Source organism: Triturus cristatus, chromosome 3_1 (genome assembly GCF_964204655.1).
Source record: "Triturus cristatus chromosome 3_1, aTriCri1.1, whole genome shotgun sequence".
Classification (NCBI taxonomy): Eukaryota; Metazoa; Chordata; class Amphibia; order Caudata; family Salamandridae; genus Triturus; species Triturus cristatus.
Window position 1 is genome coordinate 746,225,057 of NC_140583.1, and position 21,469 is coordinate 746,246,525.

The 21,469-nt window shown below is 46.6% G+C and overlaps 1 protein-coding gene across 2 annotated transcripts in view; it reads left to right on the forward strand.

Annotated features, from left to right (window-relative positions):
* Window positions 1-21,469, forward strand: part of LOC146860908 (uncharacterized) — an 850,962-nt gene that overhangs the window by 463,794 nt on the left and 365,699 nt on the right. For both annotated transcript variants that reach the window (XM_085644903.1, XM_085644904.1), the window contains 3 exons: window positions 2,131-2,370; window positions 12,794-12,950; window positions 15,432-15,560. In XM_085644903.1, the coding sequence (XP_085501029.1) occupies window positions 2,131-2,370; window positions 12,794-12,950; window positions 15,432-15,560 (526 nt within the window). The remainder of the gene's footprint in view (window positions 1-2,130; window positions 2,371-12,793; window positions 12,951-15,431; window positions 15,561-21,469) is intronic.

A 21,469-nucleotide genomic window follows, 5' to 3' on the forward strand; every position in this document is an offset into this window, starting at 1 on the left:
GCCACACACCCTGCAATTCTCCCTCTGCCCACGTTTTTGTCTGCTTCACAGTCGATTTTTGATATGGGTTCTTTAGATTCAGTGAACTACTGCAGTAAAAGAAGCCCTCTAAGTGGTCCCAGTTGATGGGCATTGGAGATTCAGGTGCAGAAGATATTGCAGGTGAGTGTCTTAGGGGCAAATATACTTTTTACAGCTAGGCGTGGGTCAGTGGCCTGTCAGGGAGCAATACCAGAATTATTATGATATGCAGTTGACACCATCACAAGATGTTGATGATCCATGAACTCAGACAGGAAGACAGTGGAGTAGAATATGAACAAGGAGTGTGAAATAAGACACAAGAAAGAAGACTGATCAAAGTAAATCAAAGAAAAATAGAGAGTATACAGAGGAGCACAGTCCTGCACATGCCATTTAATGGCAGAAGGCTCTCCACCTGGAAAATTGAGATTGCAAATATAGCATTCGACAAAAGGAAACTGTCTATGCCATCCTATTCTAATCAACTGCAGTGATCCAAAGGGTCCTGCCCAGATTGAGGTTCACTCACTACAAACTTGGGGGCATATTTTCAAGAAACGGCGTTAAAATTATCACCGCTTTAGCGGCAGAAAACTGCAGCTAAAGCGGCGATAATGGGCTTGATAATATGCCCTTGAGAATTCCCATAGAAGCCCATGTTCTGGTGTCAACATGGGCTTCTATGGGAATTCTCTGCGGCATATTAACAGCGGCGATAATTTAAACGCCGTCCTTGATAATATGCCCCCTCATGCGTTAGAGGCACATGCACAGGGATCCAAACAGCCACATTAGCAGTGTAGAATGGGTGATATAATAATGCAAACTGTTTCAGGAAAAAGTGCAGAATCTATTTTTTTGTAGTTGATTATACGATTATACGATACTACGTAGAAAAGAGCAGTTTTTTCTTATGATATGATTCATAGTAACAAAGACATCTAAAGGGTATCAAAATACTTAGGTGCCGTATTGTATCGAATGATTTTATTTTTTAAATTAAAAATTCGTATCTATACTGCTCTCTGAAAGTTATCGATATTTATTAAATATTTAATGGGAAAAATAAGATTATTTATTTTTCTGTATCTGTGATTATATGTATTTGTTTAGGTAAAGGTTTTAAAGTAATATGGGGCATATTAACAAGGCGGCGCTATAAAATTATCGCCGCTTTTGCAGCCGTTTTCGGGCCGATAAGCAGCGATAATTTTATCGCCTTATCAGCAAAGACAAGCTTTCACGTGTTTTTCTGACTTAGCGCCCGTTTCCAGCACGCCTAACTCTGCATCGCTAATGAGATGCAAAGTAGGCGTGGCTGTGAAACCAACCAGGGAAAATATCGTGAAGGCAGCTTCGTGATATTAACAAGGAAGGGTAGCGATTATTTAAATCGCGTTAAGTATGCCTTAACGCAGGAATTTAACGTCTGTTAAATTCCTGACTAAGGCATACTTAACATGGGGGGTGGATTCTTTGGCTAAGACCACAGGCCTTCTCATCTAGGATATCGCCGTTTTCCACCATGGAAAACGGCGATATCCACACTATCTCTGGAATTTTTATCTGCTCGGCGATGTGTGTTGTTGATAACGTGCTAACCGGGCGATACATTCCAAAGATAGCCGGCGATAAATATGCAAGCGCTAAGCGCGCTTTGCGATATTTCTTGCCGGCCCTTGTTAATATGCCCCTATGTTAGCTATTAACATAATTTTTATGAGAAAGAGCAAATTGCTTATTTAAATCAATATGATAATACAATTTCTTATGGTTTATATTTTTATTCTTACGTAACCTTGATGTGGTAGGATACTAGAATACTATTAATTTTGATATATCATTTTGAGCTATGGAATCGTTTAACAGATATTGTAGTATGCATTATATATAAAGCAATTTAAGCAACTATCTACATATAGAGAGAGTTTTTTTGGAGTGGGTGCTAATTCAAGCTGGTGCTGCAGAATGTACAACATATTTAGATGACAGAAATTAGACATATGAAATGTGTGCATTCAGCAATTCTGCCACAATTTGGAAACAATACAACAGCACTAAACTCTAGTTCTCTACCTGACTCCATTAAGTGTGTTTTTTTCACAGGGGAAGACATGTGGCTTGTGCGGCAATTATGATGGAAACAGCAAAAATGACTTCACCACGAGGAGCCTAGCTGTGGTAGGGGAAATGACGGAATTCGGTAACAGCTGGAAGTTCTCACCAACTTGCCCAGATGTTGGGTATCCCAAGGATCCTTGCTCTTCCAACCCTTACAGGAAGTCCTGGGCCCAGAAGCAGTGTAGCATTATCACAAGTGATGTCTTTGCAGCATGCCATTCTCAGGTAACAGCAGGAAGTCATTGTTTTGTTGTCACTGACAACTCTAATGAAAATATATATGAGGTTTCAAAGGCAAGTATGAGTAGCACCTTGGTTTCCACAAGCTGTAAATGACTATTGTTAATGGATCAAATGAAAAAAAACATTCTGGATTGCAAAAGTTAAACTTTAGAACACCTGAGCAAGGAAGATTAAAGAAACTAGTCACCATACGGCAAGTAGCATTTTTTTTATGTTTTTGCGTATGACAAATTACATTCTCTTTCATGTATCATTTACTGTGTCTCTTTTATATGGCAATATAGTTATGTGATTATATTTTGGCCATTTGCTCATATTCGAGTGGTACATTCTGACTCCCCTTCTTCTCTGAAGACTGGCTTATCCGCAATTTTTGCTCCATTGTGCTCCTTCTAATCTCTGTTCTACCTCACTCCTTGCCCTGGGTGAAAATATTGCAGTCCGGAAAACGGGCAGAGGACATTACTCCTGCCAAACTGACAGACAAGAGTCCCCCAAATATAGAGTGGACAGCCAGCCCATCTGTCATCTCTGCACACTGCAATGCCCCGTCGTCACAATTGTTCCTTTCAATGTACAAAGCAACATTTTCATTGGATTGCCGCCGTCGGTTTTGATGGCCGTTCACCAAACTTTTTCAGTATTTATGTTTTTCAGAAACAAATTTCTAAATCAAGAAGTTGTTTCTGAAAAACAAAGAAATAATGACCACCACATCTTGGGTTTTTTCTTCCAGGGTGTGTGGTTCAATATTTATTTCCTGTCCCTCACAGTCAGATTTTCCCTGATTGTGACTGACAGGAAACAAAAACAATCAGACCGTCTACACTAAATAGAGCAGACACTGCATTGTCCTCCCTCCTATGGCCCGATGGAGTAATATTCTGTCTGTTGGCTTAGTTGTCGGAATACGTGAGGTCGGCATGTCGCTAAATAACTGAGAGTGTGGGTGGCAGGGTACTTTGTCACATTACTAAAAGCCTGTCTGCCAAACTCTACATCTGACCCTAAATCATAAGGTAAAAGCTTTGACTCGGAAGGTTGTGTTTAGGGCTAACCAGATTGTGTATGTTAAGGTGGCAGGAGTCATATTGATAATGGAATTTCTGACACCAAGTAACTATGGTAAGCAGATATATTCTACTGAGCAATCTAAAAATTGCAGGTTTTGCCTCTCTATTGGACTATTTAGTGTAAGAGTTGTTTCCTGCCCAAGTTTAGTAGAGTAATATTTCCCTCTTTAAAGAAAAGCATGAGAATTGAGTCAATGGATTAGAGCCCTCTCCAATGTATACAACCATCTACACCTGGTACTCTCTCTGTAGTATGAAAAATCAGTGGAGGCAGACTAGTTTATATATCACATATCAAATTACATTTTGCTTCTAGATATGCCTGGCTGGCCAAGCAGGTTTGATTGAGAATACCTATGTGGAGCACTTTCCAGCTAAAACATTACCATACAACTTCAGCTTCTAATCCACCCCTAGGAAATCAGTTTTGGAAGATTTCCCAATTAAGCAAAGTCCTACATGAAACTTCTTCCTGCTTGTTTGATCTTTCCAAAAAATCCAAAACACTTTGTACCGTGGACCAAGAAGCCAAACGAGGGGGGCGCTAGGTGGCGCATGAGCAAGATGGCTGCACTGTTGTGAGGCTCCTGCAGCTCGGCGCGGAAATATATTCATTTATCCTGCCCAGACGACAAATGCCCGAAAGTAATTGCCGGCATTGAATGCTGGACACCGCCGGCAACATCGCTGCAATTTTGAAGGGTTAGTGGGGCTCCTGGCTGAGGCGGCGCCCGGACACAATCACCGCCGCGGTGCTGACTGGACCCGCCAGGAAGCGCTGATCGGCGTGCGGGGTTACGCAAGTGCGGAGGCGCCCACGAGGTGCACAGGCCCTAGCGCGGACTGAAAGCGAACAACATCAGTGGAAACTGGGGTGAGAATGCCCAGCGCATAACAGAGGGATGATATAACAAAGAGGCATAGGCGGGGAGACGGGTGAAAAATTGAAGTACGCTACTGTCTCCGGCACAGCTCTTGCACGTTAAAGCCAGCAACAGGCGGCAGCTCAACCTGCTTAAGGGACATTACTATCGGTGGCCAGTGACAGACATATCGCAGGGAAGAACACACCCACCAGGAGGCTGCACTATGCAGCGGGACACACAGTACGATACCAAGTGGGCGACATAGCAAGCTGGTGCGGACGGGAAGTGGCGCGGGGCGGAAGGGCCTCACCCGCGACTGTAGCGGGGAGGACATCCACGATTCGCTCACCCTCTCCTGACACCACACTGCCCATAACCCGCTCGGGCCCTGACTGACCTGCGGTGCCCAGTATAGCAGCACGATCTGCAAAGAGGATCCTGCGCGCTGACTCCCCATCTGCACGAGAGGAGGCCCCAGCAGTCGCACATAGCGGCAATATCAGTACACTCGAATACCTCACCCCGTGCGACAACGCCAGCGAGCTACAGCCCCGCAGCGAGCAATACGAAAGCCCACTGGGAGCCTGCACCGGGAAAAGCGCAAGGTGACACATCACTGCGACGAAATCGCACTGGCAGCGGGACACGCGGCAAGGTGCTACTGCGGCTGAACTGTGGCAATATCGGCACTAGGCCTAACTGCGACATTTAGGGTTGAAAACAGAGAAGCGGAGTGCGACTGATACTGTCAAACAAAGGGTGGGATAGAATCAGGCTCTATCCAACCTAGAATTAGAAGGACATCGCTGCCAGCAAGGGATTGTGGTGGTGCACACAGACAAGACACAGAGGACAGGATTTAGACGGACGAGAGTATAGCAAGCAGAGTCATAGTGGCGTCCATCAGGGAATATCGCACTAGCACCCCTGCAACATCAGCTAATCACTCAAAGCCACCCGCCACCTATGTCAGCGAAGAGGGGCCCTTGCCCCTATCATGTGCGCTCAGGAATCAAAACACACGACGACGTCCACAATGACCAGCACATTCCTGCACCCAAAACCCAGAGATGGGCTTGCTCCTGCGGTTGTGTGGCTCTTAACGCCCATACAGCATAACATCCACTCGGCATTTGAGGGCGACCTGTAGACCATCCAACAGGAGTGCGGCGCTGAGGTGACCCCCCTCAGTGATAGCTATGGGGAAGCCGGACGCAAGGCAGCCTAGGCTCAACTTCGACAACAAGAAGGCTACGAGGACTCACGCTGAGGAACAGAGCACAAACGCTGGAGCAACTACCTCTGACTCTGCACAAGACTCCCTCACTATGATGAATGAAGATGTGAAAGTCATCCTACAAGAGGTCTGACACGGGCTCCCCACCATAGCTGACAAGATGGACACTATGATGCAAAGAATGGACGCTATAGTTCATAAATTAGACGGCCATGAAGATCGTATCAAAGAAGCAGAAAGGTGCATCTCTGACAATGAGGACACCACTTCCCAAGTCAAAGAAAATGTGGCGCAAATGGGCAAACTCTTGAAAATAATAGCGGCAAAGAATGAGGACTTGGAGGCGAGAAGCAGGCGTAACAACATCCGCATCCTGGGGGTTCCAGAAAGTACCAACACCGGCAAAATTGAGGAGTACGTAGAGAAAATGTTGCTGACAACTCTGGGTGTGGAATCATTCTCCTCCCAATTCATAGTGGAACATGCTCATCGGGCACTGGGGCCCCGACCGCCACCAGGCAGCGCTCCACGACCCATAATTGCAAGGCTCCTCAATTACAGGGATCGGGACGAATCCCTGAAAATTTCCCGAGAGAAGCAACAACTGAACTATGATGGAGTCTTGTTCACCATATATCCGGACTTTACAGCGGCGGTGCAGGAGGAGAGGCGCAAATTCCTACCAGTGAAGCAGAAATTGCGACAAGCACAAATACACTAAGCCCTCCTCTACTCAGCACGCCTTCGTATTACTCACAAGGTGAACAGAATTTCTATACCAAGCCGCAACACGTTGAGGAGTTCCTAAAATGCCTAAAACAAAACAAAAGGGAGGCGGAGGCACTGGGCCGGTCATCACGTGCAACTTCGCCGACCGCTGAGACAGACTAACAATGAAGATACAGGAGTACCGTCAACCAACTCGAATGGCCTAAGTCGACACAGCACTTATGCAACGACATCAATCGGTTTCCCCCACATGGCGATTGCCGGCTACCATGGACACAACCAGAAACAATGTGGGCACTATGTTCCTACAATTACCTGAAGGTAAACTCTGGTGCCAAGCACACCAAGCCCCCCTTCGAGGCCACACATAGTCACATCGCTGGTCTCCGGGGGCGGGGGATCACCGTACTTGCACTTAAGGGTTCCCCCTTACGGGCATTCCCCCATTGTTCTCTGCTGCGCTATACACGCAGCATGTTCTCTTGGTTTAAGGGAAGTTGGGTGGAGGGAGGGAAATATGACTCTGGCATGATTGGGATGTTTCAGTGGGAGGGGGAGGGAAGGGGTTTTGTTCATTACCAATATACAACGACAATGGCACAGTATGTTCAGCTGCTAATTGTTTGCACTAGAACAAATGCGCAGACTTCACGACGATGGGCCCATCTGTTATATGTTTTGAGGCCCTATGACTAACGCATCACCAGTTGAAAAAATACACATGCTCACGTGGAATGTTAGGGGGTTGGGGGACCCGCAAAATCGCCGCCAAGTGTTGCCCCACCTAGATAGGCCATGCTACAGGAAACACATTTCAACCCCGGGCATAGCAATAATTTTGCTCATCAATGGGCAGAACACAGGATATTTTCCTCATATTCCTCTTATGCCATTAAAAAAGTATGCCCTTCACCTTGGCAGGCACTTCCTGGGATCAACACAGCAGATACTGCCTAGCATGGGGACGGTTGGGCACAGAATCAGTCACATTGGCCTGCTGTTATGGTCCCAACACAGATACTCCTGATTTTTTCACCAACATTTGGGGCAAAATAGCTGAGATAGGCTCCACCCACATCATATGGGAAGGGGACTTTAATGTAGCACACGACCTTATTGTTGACACATCAAACCCAACATCCCATCACTACACAAACTCGCGCGATGCCCTCCATGATATCATAACATCCAACCAACTGCTTGACGCATGGCGACATACCCATCCCCACTCTCAGGAACGCACACACTACACAACACAGGCTGCCTCGTGGGCGTGCCTAGATTACTGGCTCCTATCACGCGGACTCGGTCCTGTTATAACCGCTGTCACACATCTAGCACGTACCTATTCAGATCAAACCCCGGTTAAAATAACGATTACCTCTGCGTGATATGGCACCCCCCGCAGCTGCTGGAGATTGCAACCCTCTGCTCTTTTGGATACGGATTTTCATGGTGAACTTGGGGAAGAAATACAGGCTTTATTTCAAAGGAATAATGGCTCGGTATACAGTGTGGAATTTATATGGGAAGCTTTTAAAGTTACTATCCGGGGCTTCTGCATATCAAAAAGTATGGGGGTGCTTCGCGACATAAATAGTATGCTGCAGAAACTAGAATCTGAGCTCAAAGCCTTGGAGGTTCGGTTGTCGTATGGTCCAGACAGTGTAACGCAATGAGAATTTCGCGAAAAACTAACAGATACACAGAAGCCGCTAACCAGGAAACACGTTTTAGGAGCAAATACTGGGTGGCTCGTCGCTATGGTGAAGGTGAACGTCCAGGGAAAGCCCTAGCAGAAACTATATGCAAACCCCGCTTTTTTAACTATGTCTTGGAACTTGAAGGGCCAGATGCAATAACATACCGGGATACCTCTGATATATTAAATGCCTTCGCTGAGCACTATGCCTCCCTCTATACATCTCGTAGGGAGGATAGTCTGGATTTAGATGCTTTTCTCGGAGATTTGGTACTGGGGTGGCTGGGGGACTCACAGAGGGAATTCCTATGTGCCCCTTTTGAGTTAGATGAGGTACGCGAAGCCATCATGCACACACGAACAGGCAAGGCAGTGGTCATGGATGGCATACCAATAGAATTTTATAAAACATATATAGAACAACTAGCTCCTATTCTCCGAGAGGTGTATGAGGAATCCCTGTAAACAGGCCGCTTACCTCCATCCATGCGGGAAGCGCTTATCATATCTCTTCTTAAGCCGGATAAGACACCCACCCACTGCGATTCCTATAGGCCACTATCTCTTATTAACTGCGACATCAAAATCCTTGCTAAGCTGATTGCTAACCGACTCAGCCTGCTGATGGACGGATTGGTCCTCCCAGACCAGTCAGGCTTTGTACCAGGAAGGGCGACATCGCACAATCTGTGGACCCTTTTTACAATAATGAATAATGTGGCACCTGAATTACCTATGGTGGCGGTCTTTTTAGACGCCACCAAGGCATTCGATTCCGTCGAATGGGACTATCTATTCGGTGTGATGCGACATATGGGATTTCCCCCACTATTCCTCTCCTGGATTGAACTCCTATACAGGCGCCCTTCAGCTAAAGTATTGGTGAATGGCCACCTCTCACCCGCTTTCCAAATCACCAGGGGAACCAGGCAGGGGTGTCCTCTATCTCCCCTACTATTCGCCAAGGCAATCGAATCTTTGGCAGCAAAACTGAGGCAACATCACCAAGACAAGGCACTCCGCTGGCTACTCCGTCAGATCCTCATATCCCTCTATGCGGACGATGTCACGCTTTATATCAGAGATCCGCAACAAAACTTAAATCCACTCCTGTAGGAATTTCTGGTTTTTGGCAGACTATCAGGGATCCATATCAACTGGGGAAGTCCCATGTTTTCCCACTTACTGAGGCGACAGACCGATTCCCCCAGGACTTTCTGCTCGAGTGGTGTGACTCTGAGCTGCGTTACCTGAGGATCCGTATTTCCAGAGACAGAGAGGAACTTTCTTTTTAAACATACCCTATCATCTGGGAGGATACTTTTTTTAAACGTTGCGGTCCGAGATGATTCGGCTGGTATGGGGAGCAAACAGCCACGTCTGCAATGGGACATATTCACTCGACCATTTGCGCAAGGCGGTTTTAATATTCCAAATTTTGAGTTATACTACACGAGCGTGCAGGCCGCCTATGCCTACTATTGGGTACATCCCCCTGCTACATGCCACAAATAGCTGCAGAACACTGGTTAGCCGATCCCATCACCATAGATGGCACATTATGTGCCGACCCCAGCCCAAAAGAAAAGAACCCAACCACAATCACATGCACGACAAATGCCTGGACTCGGATCTGAATCCGACTGCATAACCCCACAATATACTCACCATTACTACCGCTCACATATCATCCTAATATGCCGCTACTACAGGAGACGGTGTTCCGGAAATTGAAGGAACGGGACGAAATCTTCACATGGGGAGATCTCTATCATAATGGAAGATTTCGCACATCGAAACAGATATTACAAGGGATCCAAAACTCCTCTCTAGACCTTTTTTTATACGTCAGATTATGACATAGCGTTCGCGCCCACACCCCAGAGTTCCCATAAGAACTCCCTTACAGCTGATGTTACACACTCCTTCTCCGGGACACCTGGTCTCCACATTATATCATAATATCCATACACAACGACAACTGCCCCCAAGTCCATCGCACTGGCATTACAACGCTGAACTGGGATACGAGCTATTTTACGAACAATGGGAATATTGCTGCTCACAAACGGAACAGATATCCGCCAGCAGCAGACTCCGCATTACGCATTACAAATTCCTTCATCGCTTATATTACATGCCTGTCAAGATGCACAAATACCAGCTCACAGATTCAGATCGATGTGATAGGTGCGGTAGCCCTAGGGCAGATTTTCTACACCTAGCTTGGGATTGCCCACCGATACAGGAATCCTGGGAACAAGTTTTCGATGCCATGGCACTGATGACCATGCTCACTATAGAGCGCTCTCCTTTGCTGGCTCTTCTGAGCTGTGCCAAACGGCTTCCCAAAACACACCGCAGATATGTTGCCATTGCACTCCTGATGGCTAAGCGTCACGTAGCATGCCGCTTAGGGAGGGGCAGGGCGCCGAAATTTAAGGATTGGATCACAGACCTACTCTATTGCCAGGAACAACTAACTATGTATGCAGAACTACTACCCCGCACCTCACGGCCAAGGGACATATGGTGACCCCTTACACAGCATCACCTCACACACCCAAGAGACAAGGTAACCACCCACAATCACCTTAAAGAATAATAGCTAGGGTACAGGTAGGTAGACTATCACAGTGGTGATCACACGCTTCCCCCCATTCCTCTCCCCGGGGGATCCTTCCTCTAACAAGACAGCAAATTGCTTAATCCCCCTTGACTGGGACTAGCCAATTCCATACGAGTGGAACACACGCTTGGTAAGCACACATCTTGAGCGGGAGCTACGAAGCTGCTAATGTCATCTGAACTGTTGGACTGGATTGTATTGGATGAGCTCAAAATAAGAACACAATGAAATATGTGGCTCCTGCCACGGTACTGTTCCACCTGTGACAAGAGTAGCATTGTGAAGCCTAAAGCCGTATACTGTGTCTTTCATAAAATGCTTTAAATGTACTGTATTGTTCTATGCAAAACCAATAAAAACAGTTTAAAAAAAAAAGAAGCCAAACGAGGCCTACTTAGTAGATCATCAGTAGCCAATGTTAGTTATATTCCGTTTTTAATCTTAGGTAGAGTTGAATCGAGTAATTTCACCTAAAAGCGGAGGACATTTTTGACTAAACTTTAGTAGTCATTAAATTTCAAAGCAACCCAATTTTACTGCACCGTGATATATATTTGATTATTTCAAAGACTTCACTGAATAGATGCAAACATAAAGTAACTGGGTAGCTAGAATATGCCTGAATCTGCAGGAAAAGAGACTGGTAACTATGGGGCATATCAGCAAGGGCCGGCGATAATTATCGCTAAGCGCACTTAGCGGTAGGATAATTATCGCCGGCTATCGTGGAATTTGATCGCTGAGATAGCGTGCTATCAGCAGCGCTTATCTCAAAAGCGATAAAATTCCTCGCCCTAACAGCCAAAAGTGAGATTATCGCTGGAAATCCAGCGATGATCTCACACATTTTGGCGTTAGCTTGCTGATAAGGCAGGGTATACTTAGCCATTATATCCACCTTACATTGGATATAATGGCTAAGTCAGGGTGAAAGCAGGCGTAAGGAAAGCAGCGTTAACTGTGGTTAGCGCTACTTTTCTTATCTCTATGCCTGTTAGCGATTCCCTTGATAATTGGAGAAATGTCGGTTAGCAACATTTCTCCAGTTATTTTGGGACGGAATGCCCACTTTGCATCTCATTAGATATGCAAAGGTGGGCGTTATGGGAAAGGGAGCTAAAGCAAGCAATCACGCGTTAGCGTGACCTTGCTGATTAAGCGATAAAATTATCGCTGCTTTTCGTCTGAAAACGGACGCTAAAGCGGCGATACTTTTTTATCGCCAGCTTGCCGATATGCCCCTATAGTCTTTAAGGTGCTCCAATCAGGGCGCACCCCCGGAGATAAACATTAACAAAAGGGCAAATTATGGTCTTCTCAGTGTAACAGGAGTACTTTTCGAATCCCTGCACTGCTACCGTGCACTATAACGCACTACACAGGAGTCAGGAATTAATGGTGACCTAAATCAGACCAAATAATTCAAGTAACTTTAATGTGACGAAAATGTGTGGACAGGTCAGTGAGATATCAATGTCCAGTGCTCCCTCTTTCAATCTCAACATGAGTGTTAAACTCAACCACTTGCTCTTAGCAAAACTTCTCAAAACGAGGTTTAGTTGACGGAATACATGACAGGTGTAGTGTAGTAATGAAACATACTTTGTAATGATCTTGTTCCACATCTAATTGGCAATTAGGAACATATTTGTCTTTCATCTAGTAAGTAGTGTATGTGGTAGAAGCTCCTTCTTGAACAGTCATTTGCAAGGTCTGGCTTTAATGTTCCAAAGCATGTAAAAAACACAACGGCATGAACAAATGTTTTTTACATGCTGTTTATCACATTAAATCCTGCCATATTGGCTTTGTCTTTGCTAGGTATACGTAGAAAAACGGATTGTTTTCTGTATATAATGGATGTAGGAGATAAAGAATAGTATTTGGCAAAAATAGAGTGTTCTTTTAAGTTGTGAAATAGTCCTGCATGCATTCCTATGGAAGTTTTTCTTAGAAGGCGGAATGATATACTGTGTGGCCAAGAGCACGAAGTGAGAGGGTAATAGTCCTCTGGGTGGAATCAAGGCTTGCTCTAAGGGCTATTTTAATCAATTTGTAGCAATGCGTCTTGCAGGTTTGTCAAGTCAGATCCAGTAAATTAAGTGCTTTATTTTCGCATCTTCTTTGAGTTCTTCACTCACATTTCTGCTGCCCTCTTGCCGCCCACAGGTCAGCCCTCTGCTCTTCTACGAAGCCTGTGTGAGTGACGCCTGTGCCTGCGACACCGGCGGAGACTGTGAATGCTTCTGTACTGCGGTTGCCGCCTACGCACAGGCCTGCAATGAAGTTGGCGTTTGTATACACTGGAGAAGCCCTACCGTATGCCGTGAGTATCGAATCATAGTTCGGATGAACATGGTAAAAGAGGCTGAAAAGATGAATGGGGCGCTTTGTCAGGGACTAGCTTAGTCAGTGAGATTCGGGGGGTGAATCATAATTTCCCAAATTAAAAAACTGTTTGCTGAAGGGTGGAGGGATGCCCAAGATTTGGGATACACTGAGGAACAAGTGCAATACTTATTTGCATTAGGTAGGCCTCTGTCTAAGTTCCTTTAAAAAAAATAAGTTAAAACCTTTTAGTCAAACAAGGACTGTGAAAAAACCCAACAAAGGCATATAAGGCCCGAATCATGGTCCTCAGACCCAATTCTCAAGCCAAATATGCATTTATTTGAGGGGTATCACACCCCAAACATCTGAAGCTACGCCCCTGTGCATGATGCTGGGCAAGAGAGGGAGCAGGGAACTAAGAAATAATAACTACAAAAAGTAAAACATAGGGGCAGATTTATGTTCCCTGGCGCATCCCTGCAAATCAGCAGGGATGCGCTAGGAAAGATGCGTCACGAAAGTTTACCCTTGCGCCACGATAGATGCGCCGCATTTACAATGCAGCACATCGTGGCGCAAGGATAAACAGATGTGTGACGCATCTGATGACGGAAGGTTGGCGCACTGCTGGAGTTGCGTCGCAAGCGCGACGCTGCTCCAGCAAGGCTCGGGGGTGCCCTATCGTTACAATGCTGCGTCAATCCTTACGCCTGCTTCAGGCGCAGGGTTTTGACGCAGCATGGCCGGAAAAGTGACTGAGTGAAATCTTGTAGAATTTACTCAGCCACTTTTCGGAGGCGTTCCTGCGCCGGAACGCCCCCCCCCTGTGCAGGTACGCCCACATGTGGCGCAAGCTTTACAACGTGACGCATCTCCCTAGATGCGTCATGTTGTAAATGGGGCGCAACATGGCGCAGGGTTTACGCTGCCGCTGCGTCACAAAAGTGACGCAGCGGCGGCCTAAAAGTGGCGCAAGTCCGATATAAATCTGCCCCTACGTACATATCAAACGACTTCAAAACTCATGAACTAGAAAAGGGTAAAGGTTTAGAGACAAAGATAGAATGGTAGGGATAGATTAATAGATTATGATAATATAGAGGGAAGGGAAGCAGCATCTACGCCGCGCCTGTTCTCCTTTATTAGCTGGAGCTGCACATGCGCTAAGACCCCTACACATTTCTCACAGTAGAGAAGCAGCAAATACAAATGATTCCCGAGGACTACGTGATTCTGGACAAATATGTTCTGAGTTGAGCGCCATTCATTAAATGAAGGGGAACAGGGTGTCATGTCAAAAGGTGTGCGGCTGTCTTCTGGAAAGATGCATGGGGACTCATCCCTTCTCCTAAATCTTTTCCTTCTGATAATTGCTTCCAATAAAACAGTATAGTGTCCACATTTGTAAGATTTCACGCAACGCAGAGCAGGATCACAGTTGCTGCATTGTGTTGCAGGAAAGAGGAAACACAGAAAAAAAACTATAGGACGGACAACCCCATCCACCATGGCGAGGAGGTCAGTCAGCCAGTGGGCGCAGACTAGTGCTGGATTTTCTACTGGAAGCCTGACCTTCCCATACAAATTCCTATAAGCAAACAAACGCGGAAGGGTCCGCCGAATTGGATATTTGCTGTGAACTGTGGCACACATGCATTGTCCACGGCAAGAACTCAACATATTCCCCCTGGGTGGTTCATGTTTCCAGTAGGTGGTAGTTTCTGGTGGAAAGCCTGGCCTGGCTATGATAGTGGATCGAGCTTTGTGTCAAAACCTATGGGTGTTTCCTCTGATACTGCAGAGTGAAGGACCCTGAACACAAAGCTCTTTTTGCACCAAGAAACGTGCACCGCTCCAGAACAAAAAATCATCTTTTACTGGATTGTAAATCGCTGCCGCTTTGTGTCACGGTTGCAAAGCCATGGCGAATCCAGCCCATTGATACTAAAGTTAACCCTTCAGTACCTGACGACTGATAGTCCAGAGTTTACTAATGTAGGAGAATTTTGACATATAAGAAATGACAGGTCTAACAACCATGTGTCAAGTTTATGATTGAAAACAAGTGAAGAAGTAGGAAGATACGCTGGCTGAGCCATGTCTTCCCTGGAGCCTGTTGCCGTCACATTTCCTGAAGCTCTGCCAGTCTGGCATGACAGACCTTACTTTATACTTAATTTAACATTCTTCAATAAGAACACACAGCTTTGATTGTTTTGACCTTCACGAAGAAAAGTTACCTTTGGTTGTGAAAAATTATTTTGAGCAACTCTAAATCGAATTGTTTAGTAATGTTTCTTAAATAACGTATTTCTCAACTCCTTCAGCAATACAATCACATCAACATATTCCTTCTGCATAAAGCTCTCAGTTTAGTCTTCCTACAGATAAGGGGAGAATTTCAGTGCAATCACGCTTCAATGAATGCAGTGTATCGCTTAAGTGTAACCTTTATTCCTTTTCCTCTCTCCCTTAGCTCTGTTCTGTGATTACTATAACCCAGAGGGCGAATGTGAGTGGCACTACCTGCCCTGTGGTGCTCCCTGTATGAAGACATGCAGCAACCCCAGCGGGAAATGTATCCATGATTTGCCAGGATTGGAAGGTGAGAGGGGGTGTGTTCGGGAGCGGAACAGTTCATATCTTTCTTCATGGTCTTAAACAGCATTCAAGGTTCTAGCATTCCAGATTAATTTCAGGAACTCTAAAGGGATGCTAAAGAATCGAATAGACAAAAGTGTGCTTTATCAGAACTGATTGTGATTTGGAAAAAAACATACTGCAGAGGCATCTTTTCTAATGGCACCACAAAAGAATAATGAAAAGAGTAAGAGAGAATTTGCAAGTAGGAACAAAACGTACAATTACAAGCTGATTTGGTACTCCAAACATCCCTATCAATGGATGTACCAAACAGGAGAGGAGCTAGTTATTTAGACATATGTTGCGTTAGAAGACTATGGTACATCAGAATCCTTTCTTCCAGTCAAGGAGGTCATGGGAGGTGTAAGACCTGGCATTTCTTGGCATGGTTACACCTGACTTTTTGCCTCTACCTTCTCTATTTTTGATGCTGTGATGGATTTCGTTTGTTGGCTTAGATGCTTTGTGCACTTTGCCACTGCTGATCAGTGCCAAAGTGCAAGTACTCCCTATATAAAGTGTTATGGTAATTGGTTGTCCATAACTGGTATGTTTGCCTTACTAGTAAAGTGCACTAGGTGTGCCAGGGCTGGTAATGCAAATGCTACTAGTGGGCATGCAGCACTAATTGTGCCACCCACACAAGTAGCCCTAAGAAGAGATCTCAGGCCTGCCACTGCAGTGTCTGCGCGCAGTTTGTTAACTGCCTTGTGTCCTGACAAGTGCACCCACTTGCCAGGCCTTACCTTCCCTTTTTATGCACATCAGACACCCCTATAGTAGGCCCAAGGTACCCCCCTTGGGCAGGGTGCAGTGTATGTGAAAGGTAGGACATGTACTGAGGAGTGTACCATGTTCTGACAGTGAAATACTGCCAAATTAGTTCTTCACTGTTGCAAGGCCATCCTGTCCATAGGATAGAATGGGGAATGCTGAGTCCCATGTTTCCAGCATATCTTCCCCTAGGCATAAAATGGAGAGATGGAGTTTAGTGTGCTGTACTCAGAATTTAATAACACATCTTTTTGTGAAGATGGTTTTTGAATTGTGTGTTTTTAAACAACACTTTTAGAAGTGGCTGGTTTCTTGTCTTAAACCATCCTGTGTGCCCCTGCCTGGTTGTGTAATACCTGTCTGGGTTTGGATGTGACAGGGTCTGGGAAGTGTCCTGACCCCAGGGAGGAGTAGGTGAGACAGCAACTGGCTGGCCTGCATTTGATGTGGGGGGGAGTAGCCCCCTGGAATGTGAAGAGGGCTGTGTTGCTGCCCCCAGAGGATGGCTCCACCTCCTGCTGAATGTCTGGGCCCCAGACCCTAACTATCAAAGGAAGAGGGTGTGCACTGGTAGGACGACACCCAGGTCTGGTTTGGACCGGGGTCTGAGCCCCCTGAACACAAAGACTTCAAAGGCATTTAGGGGTATACATATAAAGAGTTGAAACCCCTGAACTGAAGACTGAAATACATACTGAAAAAGGATTGAAACTTTGTGATCTAAAGGAACCTCTGCCAAAAAAGAACAGCTGAAGAGACTGAAGAAAAGGACTGCCCTTGCTGTGTGTTCTGGGGCTGGCCTGCAGTTTGCGGATTTGACTGAGGAGAGGACAAGGGACTTTGCTGTATGCTGTGTCCCCCTGCATGAGAGGATTTTGCTATGTGCTGTGTCCTGAAGTAACTTGTCTCCAAGGGCCTGAGGAGAGCTGGTCCCCTGTTGTGGAAACTCAGGAACATAAAGGTTTCCAAGTGTGTCTCAGCAATGCTGTGTGCGTGTGCTTTTTGCATGCCTGAGACTGCCGTGTGGTCAGTGGTGCTGTTTACAAGGTCGCCTGTGACCGCATTTCCCCTGCAGCGTGAAACATCTTTTACGCTGCTGAATTTCTATTTGTGGCCCAAGCCGTCTTCGTAACTGAGGCTGTAAGTAAAGATCGCTGCCGTCGGCCCGAGCCGCAACGTGCTAAAGGATTTCTTGAAGCTAAGGAAGCTACAAGGTGAAAGGGATCGTGATCGTTGTTCATCGAAAGTGATCTGCCCAAGATCGTCAAAGAAAGAGAAGGCAGCACCGTAACCCGTCCGGCTACAGCGTTGCCTAACAACACAGCTGCAACGTGATCGGGATCGCCCAGCAGGACGTCCGACGAGCAGAGAGAGAGAGCGAGACAGCGCACCCCCCAGGTAAGGCTTGGACTCCGGTCGGGAGCCGCAAGCGTGTGTGACCTGGGGAGGCGTGCAGGAGGAGTACATGAGTGCTCCGATGTCTCTCCCGCTGCACCGCGTTAGACGCGCTGAGCCCCTGAGCGCCCCATACCTGCCCAGCAGTACCAGGGTCGCCCCTTTAAGCTTGCGACCGTTGTCTCTGTTGTTGTTGCCTAGTGGTGCCCGAGTTGACCGCACAGATTGGCTTACCGCATTATTCTTGATTTTTGCATTACGAACTGCATTATTCTTGCATTACGAACTGCCTGATTCTAGCATTACGAACCGCATTATTCTTGCATTACGAACTGCCTGATTTTTGCATTACAAACCACATTATTCTTGCATTACGAACTGCATACCATTGTATTAGGACTGCGTTAGAGATCGTGAATTGCTCTTTAATACCGCAAGAACCTACAAGTGATTGCTGGCCTAATAATCGGCCAAGCAAAATATTACGAATACACATATATTGGATTTCTATCGGTTGGTCTCATCTTATTCCTTTTTATAAAGATACCGCTATTTTTATAAAACCCCTGTGGTGTCCATTTGTGGTGTTATCACCATGTTACTGGGAGTGTGGTTTGCAAATACTTTACACATTGCCTTGGAGATAAGCCTGGCTGTTCGTGACAAGCTACCAGGGGGTGAGCAGGGGTTATCTAAGAGAGTGTCCCCCCTTACCCTGACTAGAAGCAAGGGTCCCTATTTGGACTAAGGTTCCTACCTCAGCCAACTAGAGACCCCCAGTTCTAACATTGGTGATCAGCGGTTGGGGATTTGAATGTGTATTTGCAACTGACTCACAGTGATTGGTGAACAAAACTAGTTTTAGCGCAGACCACGACGCAACCACATTTTGTGTTTTTGATTTTTTGGTTCTATTTTTTGAGCGACCTTTAAGCCTCACATCATGTCTCAAAGGAGTCAAGTGGCCAGTGAGGCTGCAGAATTGGAATTCGACATTGAGGCATTGCTTACCTACAAAGTTGATCAATTGAGGCAATTCTGCAGAGCTTTGGTATGTCCCATGAAAAGAAGCGCCAAGAAGGAGGAGCTGCAAACGCCCTTGAGGGCCTGGTGGGAAGCCAAAGAGGCTCAGGAGACAGGTGATGCTGAGGTGGATGAGGATGACCCAGGGAATGGATTTGGTCCACAGGATTTGCCAATGGGAGGACAGGGGCTGGTTGTAACCATTCAGGGAGGATCTTTTCCCCAGAGGAGCTGGAGGAAAAGCAAAGGGTCAGAGAGCATGAGTTGGAGGTTTTAAAACTTAAGGCTCAAGCAGAGGAGAAAAAGCTGGTCATTGAAAGTGAAAAGAGAGCAGAGGAGAGCAAGAACGCTCTCGCCTTGGAAGAGAAGAAGATTCTCTTAGCTCATGAGTTAAGCATGAGGAAACTGGACATTAAGGCTAAACAGGTGGAGTCCAGTTCGAATGGTGGCAGCGCACAGCCAGTGCCAGTGGATAAGGTGTACATTCCCAAAGACTTAGTGCGAGATTACCAAAGGAGTTATGATATATATGCGTGGTTCACAGCATATGGGATCGCACTGAGGATGAATGAGGTGCTTGAGAAGCATTGGGGTGACAAATGCAAAAAAACCAATTGATGGACAGAATGCAGAACAATGTCATACATTCACCCCAGTACAGAGATCTGGGCCTAAATCCACCGTTTTTTTGCTCACTATGCCGTTCCAGTTTGAACCCAGCCATATGCAAATCAGTCTTGACCCTGTGCCTCATGGGTACAGTCCAGCCCGAACTGCCAAGCCAGGTCCTCCCTGGACTGGAAACAAGCATCCTAGGACCGGTTTCGGGGATTCACCCCTCTTCAGCCAGGATAGCTTGATTCCAGTGGCATGGAGAGCACGGGACCGACGTCTGGGCATACCCTTCCCACTCGGGGTGACAAATGCAAAAAAAACAATTGATGGACAGAATGCAGAACAATGTCATACATTCACCCCAGTACAGAGATCTGGGCCTAAATCCACCGTTTTTTTGCTCACCATGCCGTTCCAGTTTGAACCCAGCCATATGCAAATCAGTCTTGACCCTGTGCCTTATGGGTACAGTCCAGCCCGAACTGCCAAGCCAGGTCCTCCCTGGACTGGAAACAAGCATCCTAGGACCGGTTTCGGGGTTTCACCCCTCTTCAGCCAGGATAGCTTGATTCCAGTGGCAAGGAGAGCATGGGACCCACGTCTGGGCATACCCTTCCCACTCAGGGTGACAAATGCAAAAAAAAACAATTGATGGACAGAATGCAGAACAATTTCATACATTCACCCCAATACAGAGATCTGGGCCTAAATCCATCGTTTTTTTGCTCACCATGCCGTTCCAGTTTGAACCCAGCCATATGCAAATCAGTCTTGACCCTGTGCCTCATGGGTACAGTCCAGCCCGAACTGCCAAGCCAGGTCCTCCCTGGACCGGAAACAAGCATCCTAGGACCGGTTTCGGGGTTTCACCCCTCTTCAGCCAGGATAGCTTGATTCCAGTGGCATGGAGAGCACGGGACCCACGTCTGGGCATACCCTTCCCACTCGGGGTGACAAATGCAAAAAAACCAATTGATGGACAGAATGCAGAACAATGTCATACATTCACCCCAGTACAGAGATCTGGGCCTAAATCCACCGTTTTTTTGCTCACCATGCCGTTCCAGTTTGAACCCAGCCATATGCAAATCAGTCTTGACCCTGTGCCTCATGGGTACAGTCCAGCCCGAACTGCCAAGCCAGGTCCTCCCTGGACTGGAAACAAGCATCCTAGGACCGGTTTTGGGGTTTCACCCCTCTTCAGCCAGGATAGCTTGATTCCAGTGGCATGGAGAGCACGGGACCCACGTCTGGGCATACCCTTCCCACTCGGGGTGACAAATGCAAAAAAAACAATTGATGGACAGAATGCAGAACAATGTCATACATTCACCCCAGTACAGAGATATAGGCCTAAATCCACCGTTTTTTTGCTCACCATGCCGTTCCAGTTTGAACCCAGCCATATGCAAATCAGTCTTGACCCTGTGCCTCATGGGTACAGTCCAGCCCGAACTGCCAAGCCAGGTCCTCCCTGGACTGGAAACAAGCATCCTAGGACCGGTTTCGGGGTTTCACCCTTCTTCAGCCAGGATAGCTTGATTCCAGTGGCATGGAGAGCACGGGACCCACGTCTGGGCATACCCTTCCCACTCGGGGTCCTAGGATGCTTGATTCCGGTCCAGGGAAGACATGGCTTGGCAGTTTGGGCTGGACTGTTCCCATGAGGCACAGGGTCAAGACTGATTTGCATATTGGCTTGTCTAAACTGGGGTGGTGTAGTGGGCAAAAGAACGATGGATTTAACCCAGATCTCTTGACTGGGGGAGAATGTCTGCATTGTCAGCATTCCGTCCATCATTTGATTGTTGTAACGCTTTTCGCCCTAAGTGGGATGGGTATTCCCAGACGTGGGACCCGTGCTCACTACACCACTGGAGTCAAGCTATCCTGGCTGATGACGGCTGATAGCCAGAAACCGGTCCTAGGATGCTTGATTCCGGTCCAGGGAAGACATGGCTTGGCAGTTCGGGCTGGACTGTTCCCATGAGGCACAGGGTCCAGACTGATTTGCATATTGGCTTGTCTAAACTGGGGTGGTGTAGTGGGCAAAAGAACGATGGA